Consider the following 17,999-nt stretch of genomic DNA (forward strand, 5'->3'; position numbering starts at 1 on the left):
AACCTAAGGCAATGTGATCTAAACAAGCTAGAGACCTGCTATAACAAAATCACCAAATTCGCCACAGGGGCATCCTACCATAGTCACCACAGTCTCTCACTTGCTGAACTGGGCTGGCTGAACTGGGCTGGCTTGAACTCCCTCACCTCCTTCAGTGGTATCAACTCTCACTTGCACACAAACTAGTAAACCATCCACTAAATGTCCCATCCCTCCAGAATCTACTCCAACCCTATCGCACCACCAGACCACTAAGATCCAGCAACAAAACTCACTTGCAGATCAATAAAGCCAATAACCCTGCTGGTGACGCACTATTCTATTGCACCATAGCCAAATTATGGAACTCACTCCCACCCACAATTACCTCCGTACCATCATGCACCCACTTCAGAACTTTACTAAAAGCACACCTAAAAACATGCTGGCTATGCCCTTGCAACTCCCACTCTAATACCATCCACCCCATTCAACCACTACCTTTCTTTCCACTCCACTAACTACCTTGATTATAGCAAACTCAAATGCTCATAAGCCTAGTACTTATTATACAGCAGGAACTTCTCATTGTAACATTTGTTAATGTCTGTTATGTACTTCACAGATAAAGATTCTAGTTGTCTACTGATGTACTATGTTCTTCATCTGTAAATATGTTGTAAGTAATTGCTATGTTAAATTGTTAATCGCTATGTAATCCAATGTAACTACTGTCTGTTTATTTTAACTGTGGAGCTTTTCTCCCCGGGCCTCCGCTGAAAATGGACCTACGTCCAGTCGGACACTCCCGGTCAACAAACTAAAATAAATACTTTCTATATCAATTAGCTGAGCACAGGGGAGGGCAGCTTCAGTGTTCCATCTCTATATCAGTTAGCTGGGCACAGGTGAGGGCAGCTTCAGTGTACCATCTCTATATCAATTAGCTGGGCACAGGTGAGGGCAGCTTCAGTGTACCATCTCTATATCAGTTAGCTGGGCACAAGTGAGGGCAGATTCAGTGTACCATCTCTATATCAATTAACTGGGCACGGGTAAGGGCAGCTTCAGTGTACCATCTCTATATCAATTAGCTGGGCACAAGTGAGGGCAGTTTCATTGTTGTTGTTGTGTCTTTCGGCTTAGGGGTCGCCACAGCGGAACTCCGGTCTGCTAATGTTTGGTAGTAGATTTTTACATGCCGAGTTACCAGCCCTGACGCACAACCTTCAACGAAGGCACGCCCATTCACGTATGCCTCCACGCACAAGACGCTGAGACTCATACGAGACAACGTCTTGCTGTGAGGCGACAATGCTACCGCAGCACCACTTCAGTGTACCATCTCTATATCAATTAGCTGGGCACAAGTGAGGGCAACTTCAGTGTACTATCTCTATATCAATTATCTGGGCAAAAGTGAGGGTAGGAAAGTATTGATGCATGTTGTGGACCTGCTGTGGTTCATTGTTGTAGCAGTGTGTCTGACTTTTTAACCAAACTTGGCAGTTCTATACTTAAGACATGTTGTAATGTCTTCCATCTGTTTTTCCAACAGCCTGAAGCTACATTAATCCAGACTCTTAACTTCTCACGTTTTACCCCAGCTTGTGTTTACACCCTCTAACTTGTCACATGACTGGGATTTTATGCAACTCTGAAGGTGGTAATGTGTCTTCTCTGCAGATCACCACTGCTCATGTTTCATGCTATTGTTCATAGTCGGATTATGTCAGTGTGCTTACCTGAAATTAGCAAGGGTGTGTTGCGTGTTCACAAACAGCCTCCTCATAAATCATTGTTGAATACAAATTGCTCAGGATGTTGGAGCCGTCTGATTAGGTTTAAAAGAAGTCTGTTGTGAATGCTGCCTGTGCTCAGAGATTGCGGAGTAAGTGTTCAGTTATTTAATTAATTATTTTTAATGATGTCAGGGCTACAGTACTTACAACTCTGATTCCTGTCCATTAATCTGATTTTGGGAGAAGTAATGGTAAATACACTTTAATGCCGATATATATTAGAGGTAAGGTTCATTAGGCATCCTTAATATAAACAAATCAGGATGCTGTACCTTTTGTGAGTTAACAAATGATAAGTAGGAGAAAGAGAACCAAAGTGGCAGGCAGGTGGACAATGCATCTTATGAGAATTACAAGTAAATGCTCGCACGTTTTAGAGTTTGTGTACTGCTGTGCTTAGGTGTGAACCTTGCTGCTGATGAAAAAGTGACAGCAAACATCAGAAAGCATTGACCTGGATTATTTATTGCTTGTTTATTTGTATAAAGAGGTGGAAGAAAGGATAACTAGAATGGGGATCCTGTTACCAGTAACTATTTCTTGTAAACACAGCTTGTGTAGTACTCTCTTATGGCATTTGCTGTCATAACAAATCATAAGTAGACATGAACTGGTAAAACCAAAACCAAAATAATATACTAGGTTTTGCTGTATTTGCAGTATCACAACATGTTCATGTAAGCAAGCATAGCTCTCAACTGTACAGATTTTCACAGAATGTCCAGAGGTTTGCCTCATATTTTTGGTCTGTTCCTCATAAAATTTGTGGTTTGCTGGCAAATCACTATGGATTGAAGTCACTAAATAATGACATACATTTGAATTTCAGACTATATTGTCAGGAAATACATACTAACACAAATCCTGTTAATTTTTAAGAGCAATATTTAAAATTTGCCCCAATATTTAGGCCTTTGTCCCCCCATTATTTTAGGCTTTGTCCAGATTTCTTGCTCTAAGAGGGGTTAAGAGGTATGTAAGTAAGATCTAACATGTTACCAATACTGATTTTAGGACGTCAGTAAAAATGTTTGCTGCATTGTTCAGAATGTATACAAGTGTATTCTTGAAGGAGACTTTCAGTTTTGCTTTTTTTCATTTAATGTGAATGTAAACAGTTTTATTCTCTGATACAGGCATATATTCAAAATGCAGAAAAGTTATTTAATCATTTAATTACTGTCTCTTTCTGATCTTTCAGTCATATTTTGCTTGCATATTAAATACTTACCTATCTCTTGACCACTGACCTATTTGTTTAGTATGTTGATCCACACAAAAGTGACATGAGCCCCATTATTGTTTCTCTCTAGTATACATTTGTTTTAAAATGGCGTCCCCTTTATTTTACAACAGCTAATTCCATAAACTGATAGTTATTTGATAGAGTGCACTTTAATGATAAAATTAATTCAGAACTGAAGCACAATCGATGTGCTGCTTTGAGGAACAAGTATCACAAACAGCCCTTAATTTTTAAAAATATGATTTGTATGGCCTTTGAATTCTTTTGCTTTTAATAGGTAAACAAATAAAATCCAGTAGAAGATAGACTAGAGGAGAAAAGCTCATGCATTTGCAATACAAAAGCTATGTAGAAGTCGTGCAGTACCCGTTGGACAGGTAGCAAGAGCAGACACGCACATGGCTTATACACCTTGCACATCTGTTGCTAGCCTGAGTTCCTGTAAACAGAAATAAAATAACCTGTATTTCTGGTACTAACTGTGCTGAATTACAACTTAATATTGTAAAAGAATACAAATGTACTGACTACTGAGGTTTGGAAGGTCTGCTTCACTATTTTGGCAGTTCATTATATCTGGTTAATGATTTATTAACTATAGATGACACTTAGCATATTCTTCTTTTGAAATTTATAGTGAACATTGTACACAACTAACCAAACAAACGCTGCTTCCCAGAAACAAGATAAACAGTGCATCTTTTTTTTTCTTTTGTAGGATCACGTTGTAAAGAATCGCTTCTTCATCTTTCAGTAAGATTAGGCCTTCGGCAGCTCTCAAAGTTCCTGATCAGCCAGCCAGGTGGTTTGATTGCTTTAACGTTACCGAATGAAGATGGTGTTACGTTAGTAGATTTGGCTTCTCACAATGGCTTCCACCAACTAGCTGAAATACTCATAAAGTAAGTACCCTGCACTAACTAAAATTCTCAAATGATAACTATGCCTTTTAAAATTTTCCTAATGACAAGTTTAGAAATGCAGTTAGGTTACTAATAAGAAATATGTTAGACATGCAAAAATGTTAAAAACTGTTGGTCTAAGTTTTCTTTGTTTTTGCTTGTTCAGACATGTGCTGTGATGAGGCTTTTAGAGTACAGTAACAGTGTGTGAAGCTGAGGCAAAAGGAATGCATTTCTATCATGGTAGAAGTGTCAGCTATTAAAAATAAGCAGTGACCTATCCAGCTTATGAAAATAGTCCTGTGTGTGTGTGTGTGTGTGTGTGTGTGTGTGTGTGTGTGTGTGTGTGTGTGTGTGTGTGTGTGTGTGTGTGTGTGTGTGTGTGTGTGTGTGTGTGTGTGTGTGTGTTGGGTGGTGTACAGGATTCACAAAGCTGATTTGTGTGTAAAAATGTATAGTATTATTGGATACACTGCTCTTGATGAAACACCATGCTGGATTCTGTTAATAAAGAGACATCATGGGTGAACTGTCTGTGCTACAGGTGCTGTGCACTGTAATTGCTACAGAAAATACTATTTACTTTGTAAAGAATGCCCTATAATGTGCAGTTCAGAAAGTTTTAGCCAATCCACTGACTGAATTTGCTGGTGCATATGAACATCAGGCTGGCTCATTCTGATCCTGTTAGGATATGTTGTAGGCAGTGAACATCACCTGCAGTGTCCTCCCTACAGCATAACCTTGGTTATTCTGTTGTCCAAACCTCAGTGCTCTCCCCACATAATTAAATTAGAATGATTCTGTGGTAATACAGTTACTCACCATCCTTCTACAGTTTAATATGGAAAGCAATACAACTTGTGCATTAACCTGAAGTCTGCTAGCCCATAACCTTCCTCACTGCAGTTCCTAGTAGTGTGATGTTTTAACCTAATGCATCCACAGGGTGAATTTCTGTTAAATAAAAATGAAGTGCCACACTTGCAAGCCAGTGATTTTATTTTACACTTCCTTTTCATGGTGTCCAATTTCTTACAACAAAACATAGTACCTGGAGGAATTCAGACTCGTGTGTGTGTGTGTGTGTGTGTGTGTGTGTGTGTGTGTGTGTGTGTGTGTGTGTGTGTGTGTGCGCACGCACAAACACATGTGCATGGGTGTGGTGGATGTGTCTTACTCACACGTGTGTGTAGTATGTGTATGTGGTGCCTGTGTTTGTGTAACCTTAAATGAATAACTTGGGATGCCCTGTTGAAGACAGTATAGCATGCACCGTTGAGCAGTGATGATATTGGCAATACACACTGTTTGTTCCATAACCTGTATATGTGACTCTGTATCTAGTACAGTCTAGAAGATTTGTAAGTACAGTTTTCACTTGCACAGCTAAATGAATGGTGTAGTCTCTGACCACATGCTTTTTTTGGGAGTGAGATGAGTTTGTCAGTCATGCATTAGTAAATCTGTTCTGTGAATGACTGCCATGCTTTGCAGTTCTTACGTTTTTAAAAGAAGTGCTCTGTCTCTCCCACTGTCTTGTTCTACAACCACAAGTTAGTTATCCTTCATGCCTTTTGAGAAAAGCAGTGAGATGCGAAGTTACAGTGCAAGCATGCAGTAAGTGGTAGAAAGCATCAGAGTTGTCTAATTTGGTGCTCAGCATATGTCATTCAGAATCATTCTAGGTTACTGCATTGCAGTGAACTAAAATAAGCATTGGGGGAAGGTTTCTGTAAATAACTCCGTACTGTCCTGGATCTTGTTTAGAATTACATGCTTAGGAGTGTTAGTATTTTAGTTATCTATGCTGTCCTGGCTTATTAAAAATATTTAGAATGATACATTCCTTTTTACGTATACCTAAGCTGCAGTACAAATACCAGCATTATTATACATCTATAATATAGCAGAGAATTAACTCCTAATATTTACTGAAACTCTAGACATTTATGACTGTCTTTTGTGCCTGTGTTGGTGGCCATCCTTTCAGTGATGGTGGAAAGTGTGGCAGTCTTCATGCTACCTTGGGTTCTGCAGATTATAACACACCCTGTCCTAACCCTCACCCCCATTCCACAGCAATAATGTAAGACTTCAATATAATAAGGAAAAAGCTTTAGACTTTCAAATAATGGTCATGGAAGTCAAGCACCAGTTGTTCCCAAACAGAAACTTGGAGCATCAAGCTTCTACTGAATGTTTTGCGTACATTTTCTGGATGCAGTTACTGTGATTACTCAGATCAACACTTCAAGACTCAATGCTGTCGATGCAGGTAGTAAAATGTTTCTAGTGCATGGAGCACTGTGATCATACTCGGGTCATAAAATGTTGGTAGTGCATGGAACACTATGATCATGCTCAGATCATAAAATGTTTATAGTGCATGGAGCACTGTGATCTCCAGTAGTAAAACGTTTATAGTGCATGGACCACTGTGATCACGCTCAGGTAGTGAAACGTTTATAGTGCATTGAGCATTGTGATCATACTCAGGTAGGTTCATAGGTTGGTACTAGGCTATTGGCCCTAGGGCCTATACAAGCCTAGCCATAACAATTCCCTGGCTATTTCTTCCCACACTATTTACTTCCGTGGACCCCTGTCTAGCAGGGCCACTGACGTGATCCCTGGGGTGAATTTCCTTTCTCCCATCCAGGTAGTAAAATGTTTATAGTGCATGGAGCACTTTGATCATGCTCAGGTAGTAAAATGTTTATAGTGCATGGAGCACTGCGATCACGCTCCGTAAGTAAAACACTTATAGTGCATGGAGCACTGCGATCACGCTCAGATCATAAAACGTTTATAGTACATGGAACACTGTGATCATGCTCAGGTAGTAAAACGCTTATAGTGCATAGAGCACTGTGATCACGCTCAGGTAGTAAAACATTTATAGTGCATGGAGCACTGTGCTCACGCTCAGGTAGTAAAATGTTTATAGTGCATGGAGCACTGCGATCACGCTCCGTAAGTAAAACGTTTATAGTGCATGGAGCACTGCGATCACGCTCCGTAAGTAAAACGTTTATAGTGCATGGAGCACTGCGATCACGCTCAGATCATAAAATGTTTATAGTACATGGAACACTGTGATCATGCTCAGGTAGTAAAACGCTTATAGTGCATAGAGCACTGTGATCACGCTCAGGTAGTAAAACACTTATAGTGCATGGAGCACTGTGATCACGCTCAGGTAGTAAAATGTTTATAGTGCATGGAGCACTGCGATCACGCTCCGTAAGTAAAACGTTTATAGTGCATGGAGCACTGCGATCACGCTCAGATCATAAAATGTTTATAGTACATGGAACACTGTGATCATGCTCAGGTAGTAAAATGCTTATAGTGCATGGAGCACTGTAATCATGCTTAGGTAGTAAAACATTTATAGTGCATGGAGCACTGGGATCATGCTTAGGTAGTAAAACATTTATAGTGCATGGAGCACTGTGATCACACTCGGGTCATAAAACATTTATAGTGCAATTTTGCACTGTGATCACGCTCAGGTAGTAAAACGTTTATAGTGCATGGAGCACTGTGATCATGCTCAGGTCAATAACATTTTATAGTGAATGGAGCACTGTAATCAAGCTCAGGTCATAAAACGTTTATAGTAGTGAAACATTTATAGTGCATTATGCACAGTGATCACACTCGGGTAGTAAAATGTTTCTAGTGCATGGAGCACTGTGATCACGCTCTGGTAGTAAAACGTTTATAGTGCATGGAGCACTGTGATCGCACTCCAAAACCAGTTAAATAACATCCTGGTTCAGTTCTATTCCAGCAAGAGACCTGACTTTAACAATGCATACAAGGGTGCTTAACAACTGCTAGCCCTCTATGTGCTATTAAGATCACATCTGGGACTAAAACCTGACAGTGCTGGCCAGTAAACAGCAGCTGCAGAACATGAAAAAAAGCTTTGGTTCAACTCCATTTCTGCTTGCTGTCTGCCACATTACAGCACTATTTCAAAACAAACTGCTTACCTTGGACAGGGATTATGTAAGGATGTAAACCACTTCCCACTGCCATCTGCTTTCAAAGCCAGCACGACGCATTGTGTTTTTTCTTCTTCTTTATTTTGTATTTCTGTTACTAGTAGTACATGAAGTAGATAAATCTACAAACACTACAAAGAACTATGATCAGATATCTGATTGTAACTTATTATTATTATATGTTCACGGCATGGATGCTAAGATTCACCTCTCGACCTCCGCTCTCTAGGTGACTTTCTTGACATCCATGTCTCATGCACAAAATGTATAGATTACTGTCCAAGACCTGATCATAATCCACTATATTATATCTAAAAAAACAAAAGTAATGTGTGGGAGTGCAACACCCACAAAAGGCAGAATCCATAGTGCTGCTTCATTTTTTTGTAATTCAGTCTGTTATGCTTTGAGTTATATGAAAGTAATTTATTACTAACCACTTTACACAAATTGTTTTACATACAGTTTTTACACTTCATAGCCACCACAGTGGCTTTTCAAAACACATCCATGCTAACCAATTGCTTATCCACGAGTGTCTTCCTGATGAGTTCTGAGCAAGTTGTACTGCAGCTCCTTTTGCATGAACTTAATATACCTGTACTCTACCTTTAGATGCATGGCAACCAGGCATCAAGTGCTACTGGCAGTGTGGTTTGTGACTGGTAAAGCAATATTGGGCTGCCCATCTCTGATACACTCTGTTTCCATGGCTTGTTCGGTTGGTTGCATGGAAGTGATGTAGTGTCCGCAAGTGTATTCCTCCGTACCATTATTTTGGCTAATATGTCATTAGGTAATATACACGGTACAGGATACTAAGATAAAGGACTGCAGGTATTCTAAATGCTGCCACTCCTGATCTATGCAGGGATGATGCACATATAGAAATTGCTATGATTCTGTCAATAACACAGTGGATGAACACAATTTTTCAGCTTGATGTAAAGATCATAGCTGTACATATATGCTGTACTTGACTTCTTTGGTACCTTAAAACTAAAACGGCTGCACCAAGGAGACTGGAGGGGTTGCATGTTTGACATCTCCACACAAAATAATATTGCTGTCCTGCTGTTAATTTCCAGACACCTAATTTTTCTGTTTTATATCTACATTTATATAGTTTGTGATGCTAATGTATATACATCACATTGGCATAATATCTTAAATTTGTTTTTATTAACATTTTCAAATATCACGTTGCACCTTGGTACTTCTTTTGTGATACATACATATGCACATTGTATGCTTTTGTTTTAAATTATGTTATTATTGTGGGTTGCATTAGTATAATTCTGTGTGTGCTCTGATGCAGTCTTTGCAGTATTTGTGTGCACGTTTAGACACGCAACAGTTGAGTAATATTCACTGTTTAAGCTAGCTACGTGATTAGCACTCCATTATTTGTATTGCACATCCAATAATTTTGTATATATATATATATATATATATATATATATATATATATATATATATATATCATTAGCATGATATTGTCCCCTTTGAGATGCCTGTCTTGCATTGCTCTTGTATTTGTTTGACATTACATATTACCTTTAATAATAAATGGTGTCATTTGCATGTATATATTACACTGTTAAGGGATTTTGTGAAGTAGTAGCCATCACTTATTTCAGGAAACCTAGTTCTATAAAGTTGTACTTGCATTTAGTCTGTGTTTATGCTGTAAAAGGATAGTATTCGCTAAAGCACTAAACTCACGCAAGCACTAAAGGACTGTAGCACCTATTTTCTCTTCAGCAACCCGCATGTTTTGTATTTATTCATGCCATATTCATTAAGACTCCGCTTTTTTCTTTACTCTGCTTCTCTGCTAATCACCGACATCATCACTGTGGTTTACTATTAAAATGTCGAACGCAAAAATATTTTCAGTTCGACACACCGAAAAAACAAACTGAAAGTCAAAATGTACAACACGGCACAATGTCGAATCAGCTGAACGAATTCAGCAGATTCGACATGGTTGCCGAACAGATTACGTGATGTCCATATAGGATATCAGGTAAAGGAAACTCCTATACCTAACATCACAAGCCCCCCTGGACCCCCCTCACCCCCTGTTAACTATATATTTAAACTCTGAGATCGCACTACAGTGAGGAAAGGGATAAATTTCCCACACCACACTACCATGATCTCTCTGCAGTACTTCAAGTTTATATTAGCGAATGCACTGTGCATTCACTGATATAAACTTTCGAGCACGGAGATGTTCAGCAAGATGGAAATTTGAACGTCCATGTTTAATTTCCTTCTGCGAAGATTCTCCAGTCCACCTTTTAATAGTAAACCCATTACTACATGCTGCACTGCTCCCTGTAAAGGCTACTTCCATGGCTCATTACTTTGAAACTCCTAGAAATTTCTACATCAAAAAATAATTGACTTCAGTAATTAACTAGTTTTTGGTGCTATTTAAAGGGAGTCCAGTATTTATCAGTATGCAAGGATCTGATAAACAGACCATGCTGCTGTACCATGGATGGCCTGGATTTGTCCCTCTAGTGTTTTGATTACTGGCAAAGACCTTGTCCACCCCATAGTGCCTTTTTAGGCAAAACCAGTGTGATAAACCTATCAACATAACAAAACAAGCAAAGGAAGATATGAAGGTGTTACTGATCAGTACTAGGTGCCTAAATAAGAACCTCCACTCCCTACAAACCCATCACATTCTGGAAGACATTGATGTCTGTGCAGTGACTGAGACATGTTTTTAAATAGCAGTGAGTACTCTGGCTGTGCAAGTCTATAATAACTTCCACATGTGTAGACCAGCTACTTTGCAGGAAAGGAAGAAAAGTGGAGGTGTCTCAATCTACAACAAGAAGAAGCTCACATCATGGCTGGTAAAGTAGTATGATGCTCAAGTGCTTCTTCATATCTAAGTAGCCATCAGAAAGGTTCTCTACCGTATATTAGCTAGCCATAGAATTCCCTCTGTGACACAAAAAACCACGCAACACTTATCTACAGGAACTAGAATCATTCAGTGCTAAACCTACTACCATTCTCCTTGGTGATCTAAACTGTCCAGCTATAGAGTGGGAACCTACGCCACCACAAGTGCACAAGGATAGAGATTCCTGGACTTTGTCCAAACACCCTGGAATAAGTCAGTCAGAGTGGGTCTATATTACCATGTCAACAGGGCTGCTCAGCGAATGCCCGTATGTCGATACATGTACACCGAAATACCTAAATGTCGAACTGCCACAAAAATTGCTGGCCATTGTCGGGAATTTGCCGTTTCCTCCACTGTAGTGCAAACTGGAGTTGGTATATTTAAGTATGTGGGGGTGAAGCCCCCCATGTCATTGTGACTGTTGTTTTTTTTTTTTTTTTTTGCTGTTGGCCCAGCGATTTTTTTCCCCTGGGAAAAAAAATCGCTTTTGTGGCCATTCGACATTTAGGTATTTCGGTGTACGTGTCGATGTAAGTGGATTCGATGAACAGCCCTGTCGACATGGTAGTATAGATAAACTCAAAAGACAGGCACAGCAGATCAGCAAGAGATGTTTATTTTCACTCCACGAACAAACCTCACAGAACAGAAACAAAAACAATAACGCTGCTACAGTTCTCAGCGCATTTTCGTCGACATGCACTTCATCAGAAAAGCTAAACAGTGCTCAGTGTGCTAAATTTATAAGTCGGATGTTATTTGAATCTACCAATGGTGTCTCCTAACTAATTAAAATGTTAATACATTCAGTTAACATCCTTGTTGAAATTGCAGATATGGTAGTATAGATCCATCAGAGTACCCAGAAGGGGAAATAACATCTTGGATCTTGTCTTTACTAATATGGGGGCATTATACACTACTTCCACCACCTCTCCTCTCTTCTAACTCTTGTGTTACTCCCTCTTTTCTTCTTGTCCCCTGTACTCTAAATTTCTTATTTACTTTCCTTGCTACTTTATTGTTACACCCTTTATCTATTAATTAATATGCTCTGTAACTGACTTTGATTTTTTTGTTTATAATAGTTTAGTGTGGCTTGTCTGTTTGTTAAGTTTTTTGTTAACAATTAGCTTTTTATTAACATGTCATATTGTTATTTTGTTGTATTTTGCGTGGAGCTTTTCTCCCCGGGCCTCTACTGAAAATGGAAATATATCCAGTTAGACTAGCCCGGTCAACAAATGTAAAATAAATAAAATAAAATAAAAATACACTGCCCCTTGCTTATCTCCATCACTTGTTATCTCTGACCATATAGCAGTTTCTTTCAAAATAAAGTTGAAAGTAGAGATGTCTTCCACCCAAGGTACTTTTAGAAATTTATTTAAGACAAACTATCTACTCCTGTGTGACTCATTAGCAAGCTTCAAATCCTCATCAAACCCAATTAACTCCAATGAATATGCAGAAACATACACCATCACACTATACCAGCATGCCGGCATGTAAACTGCTGCATAGATACAGCTGTACCATTTAGGAAAAAGGGCAGAGAAACCTGCCAAAATAAACCCACATGGTGGAACCACAGTATCAACAAGCTTTATAACAAAACACAAAAAATTTTGACCAAATGTAAGAAGAGTAATACTCAAGCCAGAGACAATCACAAGACATTTTTTTTTATTATGTTGCTATCTTAAAAGCACAGTGCAGCAATGCACTGAGCTGATTGTGAAGACATTACCCACACTGAGGCTGAAGATATAGTGAACCTACTGGCTGATAAATTTAGCTCTAACTTTACCCCTCTTAATCCCCCCTGTCTGTTCAAGATGTACCTGAAACCTTTTCACATCCAACTATCACCATATCATAAAAGTGCTGTCAAAAGCAAAAATATTACATAGATGAGTCTTGACAATATCCTCAAATGCATCTTAAATAGCATGAAACATAATTTAGCCACATATCTAGTAACACTGTTTAATCTCAGCCTCCATACAGGTTTTTGATCCAAGTGAATGGAAAGTAGCTACAGTCATTTGCCTGCATAAGAGAGGACCTTCTACATACCCATAAATCTATCCAGCCTCATTTGCAACCATGGAAAGACCTTTAATCGAACTAATCAATCAGGACATAGGGAACCTCTGAACACTGGACCCATCTCAAGTTTGGATTCATCAAGGACATGTCATGCTTATTCAACCTGTATTTTTTGACAAGGTCACCAAAACAATGGATGAAGACAGAATGGTACACACAACAATCCTCAACCTGGCCAAAATGTTTGACACAGTTCCCTACTCAGGCATAGTAGAAAGCCTAAATAAACTGGGAGTAAACCCCCTATTTCACCCAATGGATTGCCAACTGCCTCACAGATAAGATGCAGGATATCAAAACAGGGGAAGTTACCTCCAGAAAGAGACCAGTCACCAGTGCAGTCTTCCAAGGTTGCGTGCTGGGACCTCTCCTGTTTGGCATCTACTTTTCAGAAGTAAAAGCCAATGCCAGAGGGTTCTGGCTAACTAAGTTTGCAGATGACTGCAAGCTAGGAGCAGTCATTAAAGCCCCAAATGACTTAACCATTCTGCAGGAAGGTTTGTCTTAAATAAATAACTGGTGCCTAAATTCATGAATTGAAACTAAATGACAAAAAATGGTTATTTATCCTTTGGGAAGTCATCTACCCCCAGGGAACCTATTTTTGGTTTGTAGTTTAAATTTGGTGGCTTTTGCAGTTGCCCGTCCCACTGTAGACTTGATCTGGGACACTCCCCCAGTCCCATCTCTTTACCACATTCTACCTAATAAACTCTCTCTGCACTTGCTTTTAGTCTTTTTTAATTTAATTGTATTTTTTAAACTGTGTTTGGTCTAATATTGCTGCATACTCGAGTGTGCTAGCTTGCACTGCATGTGAATTATTTTTACTACTGTCTTTGCTACTTTTCTGTAATATAAAAAAAAAAAAAAAAAAAAAAACTGTAAGCCTGTTTCCTACCTTTCCTGTAACTAGTGTGCCAGATACAGATTTGCTGTATCCAGGACTGTATGTAAGCTTTTGAGCCCCCCCAAGCTTTTCTGTGTTGGAGGGAAGCCTTCTAGCTTATCAGTGGGAGTGGTAAGCACTAGGTAACCTGTCTACCACATAAGGAGTGGTTCTGGCCCAGAAATTGTAGTTATTGGCCGTTTGGGCAATCTCTTCCATCTCTCTCAACTTTCTGATTTGAAAGCCTGCATTTGCACTTGTTTCTGTCCTGTAACTCATCTAGTGAAGATACAGATTCTTAGTTTTAGCACTTAAATTTGCTTATTCATGCTCAACACTTGTTCAGAACTTGTAAGCACTAAATAAGCTACTAATTAATATAGCACTCAATCTTCCTCATTACCTAGATGAAAACAGTTTTTGTACTTACTTTTCTCACTTGCTTAGAGAAAAACAGCTCTTGTACTCACTTTCCTCACTTATCTAGAGGAAAATAGTTTTTTATTTAGGCATGTCCAAGAGTCAGCTCCCAGTGTTCTCTCCTGTCTATCTGATGAATATGGGCATCTTGAGGCAATATAGAAATTGTCTCATGTACACAGACAACCGTCTCCTCCTACCACCCAACATAACCTGTGAGAGATGCACTTATCTAGCCAAAGTGGAGGTAAAGCTCTCTCCAACCAAGACTGAACTTGACAGTCATGAGGCGAAGGTAAACATTTGCACCACACCAAACTCATCACATAATCTCACTAAATCTACACCACCAAAATCCACACATGGTAACACAAAAACATTCGCGGAGGCTCTCAATAATAATCTGTCTAAGCAACAGAGACCTCCAAAGCAGAAACGCAAGCAACCTCCATTCCCCAGCACAACCCAAATGACACATAGCCCACAGACTCAGTGTGCCACTCAACCACAGCCAGTAAGGCAAAACAACATACCCAACACACTAGCCATAGGTGACTCTATAGTCAGGCACACTGATGTCCCACTAACTAGGCTAAACAAGGAGAAGGTTACTGTCAGCTGCTTGTTGGGTGCCAGCATACGCCACATAACCCATGCACTCGGGTCACTCCACAACAAGTACAAATATGACTCTGACATTGTCCATGTTGATGTGAATGACCTGAGACGTACCTCCCTGGACTACATTAAAAGAGACATGGAAGATCTCTGTGATCTTGTAGCTCAGGCAGGTATGATCCTAGCCCTGAGTAGCATTCTGCCATCGCCCAGAATGATACCGCAGTACAAGGACAAAATTATTGACTTCAACAATTGGCTAAGCTTCTGGTGTCATTCTAAGGGGGTCCAGTATCTGTCTGCTTGGGATGACATGGTCGACAGACCACAATGCTTTGCCACAGATGGCCTGCACCTGTTGCCGCTGGGATTCCGGATACTGGCTAAAGCTCTTGCTGCCCCTATAGTGCCTTTTTTAGGCAAGGTTCAAATAACAAATTCACCACCATAACAGGAACAGGCAAGCAAAAACTGAGGGTAATGCTACTCAATGCTAGAAGTCTAAATCTCAAAATGCACTCACTCGAGGCACTCCTTAAAATGGAGAGCATCGATATCTGTGCAGTGACTGAGACATGGTTCAAGGCTCCAGAGAGCACCCCTGCACTACCAGGCTATAACTCATACCACAAGTTTCGGCCATGTAACCTGGACCGAAACAACAAATGCGGAGGTGTGTCCATATTCATTAATGATATCCACACCTCTAGGCTAGTTGCTCAGCATAATGCATCCGAGGTTATCCAAGTGCTACTAACTCTGGGCAAAACTGCAGTCCAAACTGTAGCTTGTTACAGATCCCCCACCATGCCCCAGGATTCCCACTTCTCTTTTCTTGATGTTTTGGAAAATATTAGGGTTCAACCAAACACCCTATTAATGGGCGACTTCAACTACCCCACCATTAACTGGGAAAATTACTCATGTACCAACTCCTTAGCTCAACGCTTTCTGGAATTCATAAACTCCAATGCTCTGGATCAACCTATCCACACTCCCACCAGGGGCAACAGTATCCTAGACCTAGTCATTAGCAACATGAGTGACCGGTGTTCCACACCTGAAGTCAACTCCTCGTTGGTCTGATCCGACCATAAGCTAATCACCCTTGATATCTACATCCCCCCCCCCCATTAAGGAAACCACAGTAAAACATTTCTCCAAAGCCAACGTCATGCTTCTTAAGACAGAAGTGGTGAACTTCATGACACCCATGCAGATGGACAATACAGTTACAACTGCTGAATCCTACACAAATGCACTCTATAAGCACTTACACAAGTGCATTGATCGTGCTATCCCAAACAGAACCAAGACCCTATACTCCAAAAAAAAGGAAGCCTATCTGGTGGTCCCCTGCCATAAACAAACTGTACAACAGAAGGAAGAAATTGCTGCAAAAGAGAGTAAAATCCCATGAGTGGAGGAGCTCCCTGGTCAGCCTCAGTAAGAAGCTGAGATCCCTTATAAGATCCTCCAAAGCTAGCTACGAAATCAAAATTGCCACTAATTCCAAGGACAACCACAAAGCATTCTATAGCTATGTCAAGAATCTTGATGGCAACACCCAGATCTGCTCTGAGTTACAGCACAAAGGCAAGAAATTTACAGAACCAACTGATATTACCAACATCCTGGCAGACAGGTTCAGTGCTAACTCTACCCCCCTCTCATCCCCTAAAGGGCCCATATCTATACAGGAATAATGCAGAGTCCCTGTAATCACAACTATGCAGGTAAAAGCTGCACTCTCTAAAGCGAAAAACACAGCATCCATGGGACTGGACAACATCCCAGGCTGCGTTTTACATGACCTTCAGAACAAACTGGCTCCCCACTTAAGCACTATGTTCAATAATAGCCTCACATCAGGCTTTGTGCCCACTGAATGGTGCACAGCAACAGCTATCCCACTCCACAAAGGGGGAGCCACCACTGATCCCGGGAACTATCGACCTATTAGCCTGATGAGCCTGGTCTGCAAGGCCATGGAACGTATCATCATGGAACTCATAAACAAAGACATTGGTAACCTCCAAACTCTGGATCCCACCCAGTTCGGGTTTGTGAAAGGCAGATCATGCCTCCTGAACATGAAAGACTTCTTTGAGGCAGTCACCAAAGCCATAGATGAGGGTAAGGTGGTTCATACAGCCTATCTTGACCTTGCCAAGGCTTTCAACACCATCCCCCAGTCTGGAATTATAGCTAAACTCACTAAACTAGGTATAAATCCCTACGTCACAAGATGGGTTGCCAACTGGCTCACTGACAGAACCCAGACTATAAAAGTTGCAGACTTCAAATCTGACCTCAAAGCAGTGACAACTGGAGTACCACAGGGTTCCGTCCTGGGACCTCTCCTGTTTGGTATCTACTTCTCTGAAGTACAGGCTAACATAGAAGGCCTCTGGCTAATGAAGTTCACAAATAACTGCAAACTAGGAGGCATAGTCAAGTCCCCAAATGATGTGGACATCCTGCAGAAGGGCCTCGCTGAGACATATGCCTGGTGTCAGAGCCATGGCCTCAAGCTCAATGCTAAAAAGTGCAGTGTCATCCCCTTTGGTAAAAACTCTGTACCCATGAACTACCACATAGGCAGCAATCTACTTAACACCGAATGTGTGATAAGAGACCTTGGGACCCAGGTGGACAGTAGTCTCTCCTTTGATAGTCACATCGCCACAGTAGTCAGGAAGTCCTGCTACATGGCACACCTCATCATAATCTCATCCAGGAAAAAAGAGGTCATTGTTCCCCTCTACTCGACACTCATTAGACCCATTGTAGAGTACAACGCCCCTTTTGGACTGCACCTCACAAGACATTTGCAGCAGCTGGAAAGGCCACAGAAGTACCTCACAAAGAGGATTACTGACCTCAAACAAATGCCCTACACTGACAACCACAAAAAACTCCAGCTTTACTACGTAGCATATCACCTACTCCGAGGTGATCGCTGCCTAACATATAAAGCTATGTCAAATCCAGAGCTGTTGGACATGCTACACCTAGAGAAATCTCAATCCCTCTGAGCTACACACTCTAGGTACCTAAACCTTGTCACCACAATAAACAGG

The 17,999-nt window shown here is 40.5% G+C and overlaps 1 protein-coding gene across 4 annotated transcripts in view; it reads left to right on the plus strand.

Annotated features, from left to right (window-relative positions):
* Nucleotides 1-17,999, plus strand: part of ARHGEF28 (Rho guanine nucleotide exchange factor 28) — a 3,217,901-nt gene that overhangs the window by 1,250,517 nt on the left and 1,949,385 nt on the right. For all 4 annotated transcript variants that reach the window (XM_044063941.1, XM_044063943.1, XM_044063942.1 and 1 more), the window contains exon 6: nucleotides 3,746-3,929. In XM_044063941.1, coding sequence (XP_043919876.1) covers nucleotides 3,746-3,929 — 184 coding nt within the window. The remainder of the gene's footprint in view (nucleotides 1-3,745; nucleotides 3,930-17,999) is intronic.

This window comes from Protopterus annectens, chromosome 2.part2 (assembly GCF_019279795.1).
Source record: "Protopterus annectens isolate FY-2018-M chromosome 2.part2, PAN1.0, whole genome shotgun sequence".
Classification (NCBI taxonomy): Eukaryota; Metazoa; Chordata; order Ceratodontiformes; family Protopteridae; genus Protopterus; species Protopterus annectens.